This window comes from Erigeron canadensis, chromosome 6 (genome assembly GCF_010389155.1).
Source record: "Erigeron canadensis isolate Cc75 chromosome 6, C_canadensis_v1, whole genome shotgun sequence".
Lineage (NCBI taxonomy): Eukaryota > Viridiplantae > Streptophyta > Magnoliopsida > Asterales > Asteraceae > Erigeron > Erigeron canadensis.
In genome coordinates, this window is record NC_057766.1 from 7,191,761 (window position 1) to 7,198,945 (window position 7,185).

A 7,185-nucleotide genomic window follows, 5' to 3' on the forward strand; every position below is an offset into this window, starting at 1 on the left:
TCAATGTATGAAACAAGTCAAATGATAGGCTCAACACTGTATACATGTATATACATATACATTATAGAATAGATGTATAAATGTATCTATAATCCTTTATAAATCATATTGACCTCTTTTATTTTAGAAAATTCAACACTTTTTTATCCTAAAATATCATTATTTCTTAATCCTAATTCCTCTATACACCTAATCCATACTTTTATATTATTTAATAAATAAAACAACCATCTTTTTAAAAGTTTTGGATAAATTATCTAAAATATCATTAATGATTAAATTACAATATCAGCCATTTATCCAAAATATCTCCATTAACCTTTTACATTAATTACCTTTACATTAATTATCTATATCACTCGACGCCGCATCCACCACCAATAGTCGTCCCCACCACCACACTGTTGCCACCATAACCACCACCGCTTTGTGCGGGTATAAATTAAGTCATGTTGTGCCTTAAACTAGTAGTATAAATATACTACCATTAGCCACCATGCATAGCAGGAATTAATCACCCAAAATTCCAAAAATGGGGTACTGTACCGGATCCATCCCAACCATAACGTTACTACTGATCACGTTTCTTCTTAGTCTAACACCTCTATCCCAGTCTACTGATGTCGCACCAAGCTCGAAATCTTCTATCGTTAAATATCTTCCTGGATATAATGGTCAACTTCCTTTCACACTCGAAACCGGGTTTAATTTCTTAACCTTTCACACAAGCATGTTTTATTATTCTGACATTATATAATTAATAACTAAGTTATTTACTTTTGTTTTGAAGGTATGTGGGAATAGGGGAGAAGGAAGAAGCACAATTTTTCTACTATTTCGTTGAATCAGAACGAAATCCAGAAGAAGATCCACTCCTTTTCTATCTCACCGGTGGTCCGGGATGTTCCGCTGTTATTACATTCTTCTATCAAATCGGTATGACGACGGTCTTTTTAATTTTTCACTTAGTCTAATATAGTTAGTGTGTAACACTCCATAGCACCGAGAAAATAAGAACACGGTGAAAACATTTAAAAACATTATTTTGATATATTAAAAGTTCATAAAGCTATAGCATAATGTAAAATTAATTATCATTATTTAAATGTTTAACAACACATTAATCTATCAAAATCGAAAAAATTACATTTTTTTTATTGCATCCATTTTGATTATATGCATTCAAATCTGAAGTTCGGATGTCGAGGACTTCGAATAGCCAATTTTTCGGATAAAATCAGATCATGGATAGTTTTGAACACCGAGAGGTTCTTTCATGTACCAAAACTTAACAAACCACCGTTAAAAAGGTTATTAAAAAAAAAGAAAGTTATATCTTTATGTTCTTTAAAATCTTTTATTGATTAAAAAAACATTCGATACCTTAAATTTAAAAAATTAAAAAATTTAGATAACTTTTTGTTCCAATTGCTATAAAAAACTATATATCGGATCAGTGGGTCTTGAATATGCGCGTAAGCTGTTTCAGTGTTTTGTAAGAAAATAAAGTCTTTGTTTGGTAGTTTCAAGAAGTAATTTTTTACTCATTTTCCTTACGTAAAAGCTTTGAGTATCATCAACTTTGAATAAACAAGCATATCGATCCACGTCTGACAACGTAGATTATTTAGCACAACTATATATTATAATATAGGGTTAGGTATTACTGTATAATATAAGAATTAAAATAAAATAAATAAGAATATCTTGACATTTGGATCTGATTAAGTTGATGCATGAAGATTCACGAGGTAATTAATACACAATGATTTTTATGATGCACGGTGATTTTCAGTAAAAATAAACCTATTGTTTTACTTTAATATTTTTTATTTTACCTAAAATCATTATAATATTATTATTATTAATAACAATAGAGTTGGTGTTGTTCAAAAATAAAATAGAAAATGAAAAAATTAGTTGATCGAAATGTCAGTTGACTAATTAATAAGAGGACAAAGTCCATTTTAAATTTTTAATTATGCCTTGATACGCTCACAGTCTATTAGGCTTAAGATTATAATATCATTTTTTTTGGAACTTCTTACTAGCCACCTTAACGTCGGATCATCCGATATTTTATTTTTGAAAAATATAAATCTTTTAAAATATTAGCCTAAAAATACTTATATTTATAAAATTATAAAAAGATGATATGTGTTATCCATTAATTCTCTTCTTAATTTTTCTCCTCTAATTTTTCACATGTCATCATCTAAAAGTTAATAAGATTTTTAGACTATTTTATTTGGAGGATTAATCACTTCCCTACATTTTTTTAAAGCTTTTTTTCTACATCATCAACTATGAGTATTTTCTAGTATTATTAAAACAAAATTTATTATTTTATTAAATTAAACATCACACAAATAAATAAAACATTACATTTTATATAAAAAACCATTAAACAATTTAAGGTTTAAAAAATAAAACTTTTAAAACTAATAACTACTTCACAAATAAATAAAAGTTCAGGTGTTCTCATGAACTCTGAAGACGCTGCCCAAGAACGACTATAAGAAAGTGCCTTAACATGGTCACGAACAATTTTGACAATATCATAATCTCTATTTTGTTGCACAACATATATCAAAGTAGCTCGCTCTCTTAGATTGTTTATGATCATTGACCAATAGATATACTTATAGTGCGATAATTTTAATTGTATCTCACTAGCTAGGGAACTTCATTTGAATCCTCTCGTCTTCTATTATCTCTTCATTCAAACTATGTCAACATCAGAATTATCAAGATAATTCTCTTGACTGACATGAAAATCATCTTCCCCTTCACCCCGCTTGCTGATTCACTAGATGATTTTCTCATTGTTCAATGTTCTTTTACCGCATCAATGTCTACTACACGCAAGTATGTATCTTGATTTGGGTGTCTCAACTAGCGATAATTTCTAGTCTTAAATTTATAACACAAATTACCTTAACTACCAACTACTACACACTCTCGGTAGCGTACACGTAATATGCAGTATAGTTTACTTGGTAAATACAAAGTCGAACAAAAGGACTTTTGTTTAAGTAAATTATTAAAGTAATGCAATTATGAGTAAAAAGGAGGGTTTTGCGGACGTAATGTCACGTTGCTTTTGAAATCAGTCGGTAGATTGAGAATTGAGTTAGTAATTCCGAATAGTTCATCTGAAAAAGAGTTTTTGTTGTAATTCCGAATAGTATACCCATTTGGAATAGTTTACATGTCAATTGGAATGTCACAATGTTACTCGGAATGTTGAACAAAATAGATAACTAAGATGAACTCTCATTATACTTCAATTTTAAATGCAAAAAGTATAGTTATCACTCTCGCAAATAATTTTTACTCAAACAATTAATCATTTAGTTCTAAGTTGGTTAATTTTACGATTCAATCTCAAAAACTTTCTCTCAAACTAATTATTAAATGTTTAATTAGGTCTCTCTAGCTATCACAAACGATTAACACATTCAAATGAGTTTAGTTGCTTTAAACTCTTATTGCTAGCTAGTTTTTCTCAAACTTCAACGATTTTAAATTAATTAAAGACCGATTAATCATTTAATTAATCAATTAGCAATATGTAGAATTCTCTCTAACTTCTATACACATTTACCCATCAATAAATTAGCTAGACTCAATTTATCTCACCACTCTTAATATACAAAATTAAATGTCTAATTAGAATGTGTGACCTAATTCCTTTTGGATCCCATCGTTAAGTGGTTAACAGATATTAGTCATGTGTTATCACGTGGCTGAGTTAGACACGGAAATTAACTGAGTTTACAGGTTCAAGGCACTGTTTTACATCCTTAATAGTTTATGACACTGAAAAACGTGGTCAAATAAATACAAGGCAGGTTTTGGAATAAAAAAACATCTTTTTTAACAATATTCAACTTTTCTTACTATGTGTATAAAATAAAGAAATTAGAAAGTTGTTATTCAGCGCACTGACATTTTGGCTAGATACATAATCGGACCCGTGATACAATTTTACGATTAATTTTGACACATTTGTTATTAGGATATCTAGCTATTTATCAGATTTTTGTGTAGATTTCTATATATATACACATGCTATATATATAAAGATAGGTGTATGTGTGTTTAGCCGGAATTCGATGTTAGAAATTTTTTCAAGTTGTGAATGATCGAGTTAGAAAAGTCGCGACGTGGCATGCCAGCATTGAAATTAACAAATGTCTAACGACAAAAACTAACGATATTACTTTTATTAATTATATACCTTCTATATATATATGATGAACTCCTTGGAATAATCAAAATCTAAATGTAATATCTCTCTTATAATGACTGAATTCATTTAACTCGTTATATATGATTATCTTTTTCATAGGTCCACTTAGTTTCAACTTTGACAATGCTCCTCAAAATATCACAATGACAGTGAATCCAAACTCATGGACAAAGGTTTATATCTTTCTCCTAACATTATACTTATTATATATTTGAATTATGAAGCATTTAAATTTGGTCAATTGACTTTCTTGATGTTGTGTAGTTTGCTAATGTTATATTTGTGGACATGCCTGCTGGCACTGGATTCTCGTATGCTACAACCACTGAAGCATCAATTAGTAGCGATAGTATAGTAGCAAAACAAGCTAATGAATTTCTTAGAAAGGTCCGTCGTCTAAGCGCTTCTATTTATTAGTATATCTTTTGTCACAATTGTATTTGAAAATGATATTAATTAATTTTGTTTCTAACATTTCATGTGATAATCAATAGTTTCTTATCGAGCATCCGAAGTTCTTAAAAAATCCACTATACATATCTGCCATATCTTATATGGGAATTGTAACGCCTATCATCACTTTAGAAGTATACAATGGTAATTGATTGTCATTATTCTTACGTAATCATGATGCAAGAAAAAGTTTGTGACCTGGATTTTTTATTTTTTTTTATAGCAAATGAACGCGGGGACCAGCCTCCATTGAATATTCAAGTAAATGATCAAACCCAATGATTTTAATTAGTACCCTTTCATCACATATAAAATTAATTAATATTGGTTAATTAATTTTCATTTCTTGATTTGTGTACAGGGTTACATTCTTTGCAGCCCACTTACTGATAAGTTCATGGACTTTAATTCAAGAGTAGAATATGCGCATCGCATGGCCCTTATATCAGATGATATTTATAAGGTAATTAATCTAGCTTAAACATTTTAATCAAATTCTATAACTATATAAGCTTACCATATGAACTATTTGCAGTCCGCAATAGATAGCTGTCAAGGTAATTATGTAAACATCGATGGGGCTAATTCGGTATGTGCAAATAGCCTTCAAAGGTACCAAGAGGTGAGTTGATAAAACATTCGTTTACAAAAAAATTGTTATATATCTTCATAAATTGTGTAGCTATTATAATTAAGCGTTTTTAATTAAATTACAGTGCATAAGTGGATTGAACATGGAAGATATTTTGGAGCCGCTGTGTAATAAATCTGACCTGAAACCATATTGTCGAGTAATTAATCTTTCTCTCATTCCTTCCTAATGTCTTATACAATTTTGTATCTCAATGGTTGATTTTATTAATTAAAACAATAAACAAGGAATGTTGTTTGAAAAAAGTTGTATGTTTATGTTCCTTTTTTTCTTGTAGGAGTACTATTACGATTTTGCAACCGACTGGGCAAATAATAAAAATGTGCAAAAAGCTCTTAACATTCGCGAGGTATATGAATCTAACACAATATGTATTGCGTTTAGGAATGTTAAATTCAACAATTATTGAACATTTTTCATTTAGGGAACAATTGGAACATGGGAGTTCTTCAATAGGACTATGCATTACATGGAAGGGAAGAATGACACTTTCTGCTATGCTTATGACATTGATAGTAGTTTTTCATACCATAAGAAACTTATTAGCAAAAATTGTCGCGCATTGATCTTTAGGTAAACTACAAATCTTTTTTTTTTTTCCTATTGTAGATGGAGTATTTTTATAGTTCTGTAAAAAAATATCTTGTTATATATGTTAATAGTGGTGATCATGATATGACATTTCCATATGTCGGAATTGAGGAATGGATAAACGCCCTTAATCTCAAAGTTGACAGCTCGTGGATGCCATTCTACGTTGACTCTCAAGTCGGAGGGTGAGTATTGATTCTATATGTACTGTCCGTACGTGAAGTGTATGTTTTCTAAACTTGTAGTTTTGGTTTTGCAGATACAAAATGAGTTATGCACAAAAAGATTTCTCTTTGACATTCGCTACAGTTAAAGTAAGCTACATATTACTTATATACTTGTAATATCTATCAACTTATTTTTTAAACTAACTCATATCTTTATATTTTGTGTGTATATAATACTTGAGCAATTATTTTATTTAGAATGATCATATATATATATATATATATATGTTATTTGACTCTAACACACCACTTGTTAAATAGGGCGCTGGTCATTCTGTAGCTCAATACAAGCCCAAAGAAGCTATGGTTCTAACAGAGAGGTGGCTAGCTACTAAAACATATTCAAGTGACATGTAATCCATCATGTGATAAGTTTTCTGATTCATGTAGTCCATGTTTTTAGAAGAGCCATTTATTTACCATTTGATTTGATGTTTTAATATGTTAGAATATTATTTTAGTGATTGAATTTATAAAATAAGGGGTATTTGAGACATTTTCAAAAGTTGTTTGATAAGTATATATCTCTTTATTATTCTTTTTTGGGTAATTATTGCCTGGTATTAGTGTTTGGAAGTCGATCATTAGAATGGTGGATAGAGTTAAAGTAGCAGGAGTCATTTGAACAACATGTTTAAAGGAGTTTGTGGAAATGGGGAACGTAATTCGTACTGGCTCGACCCTTGGATCAGTAGCTCTTGTTTGAAAGATATGTTTCCATTAATTTTTAAATTGGAACAAGATAAGAAATGTCTAGTTAAAGATCGTTTTTGCTGTTTAGAGACTAATCGGTTTGTGGGTTGTCTTACTTGGTATTCGACACCTCTGTCTAATGAGACTATTAAAGAATGGAATAACTTTCGAGACTTCATAGATAATAAAAGAATATGGGACATGAAAGATAGCTGGGAACGGTTTGGGGACCCGTGTAATGGTTTCTCTTCGTAGTAGTATAGATTATAGCGGGAAATTTATTTTCAATGGGCATCCGCAGTTGCTAAAAAATG

The 7,185-nt window shown here is 29.9% G+C and overlaps 1 protein-coding gene across 1 annotated transcript; it reads left to right on the top strand.

The window, feature by feature from the left end:
• The first annotated feature begins 532 nt into the window (after positions 1 to 532).
• On the top strand, positions 533 to 6,579 carry LOC122604236 (serine carboxypeptidase-like 16). Its single transcript, XM_043777127.1, has 14 exons — positions 533 to 702; positions 791 to 936; positions 4,355 to 4,428; positions 4,520 to 4,642; positions 4,750 to 4,852; positions 4,932 to 4,969; positions 5,070 to 5,171; positions 5,244 to 5,330; positions 5,425 to 5,499; positions 5,638 to 5,709; positions 5,785 to 5,933; positions 6,023 to 6,136; positions 6,211 to 6,265; positions 6,440 to 6,579. Exons 1-14 carry the CDS (start codon positions 533 to 535, stop codon positions 6,533 to 6,535), a joined length of 1,404 nt encoding a protein of 467 aa, XP_043633062.1. The 3' UTR covers positions 6,536 to 6,579.
• Positions 6,580 to 7,185: the final 606 nt, after the last annotated feature.

Bases quoted from the DNA above. Each gene is read 5' to 3' on its own strand.
- LOC122604236 (XM_043777127.1), top strand. From the start codon at position 533: ATGGGGTACTGTACCGGATCCATCCCAACCATAACGTTACTACTGATC. The intron at 703-790 runs GTTTAATTTCTT...TTTGTTTTGAAG, and splicing joins CCTTTCACACTCGAAACCGG to GTATGTGGGAATAGGGGAGA. The intron at 4,429-4,519 runs GTTTATATCTTT...GATGTTGTGTAG, and splicing joins ATCCAAACTCATGGACAAAG to TTTGCTAATGTTATATTTGT.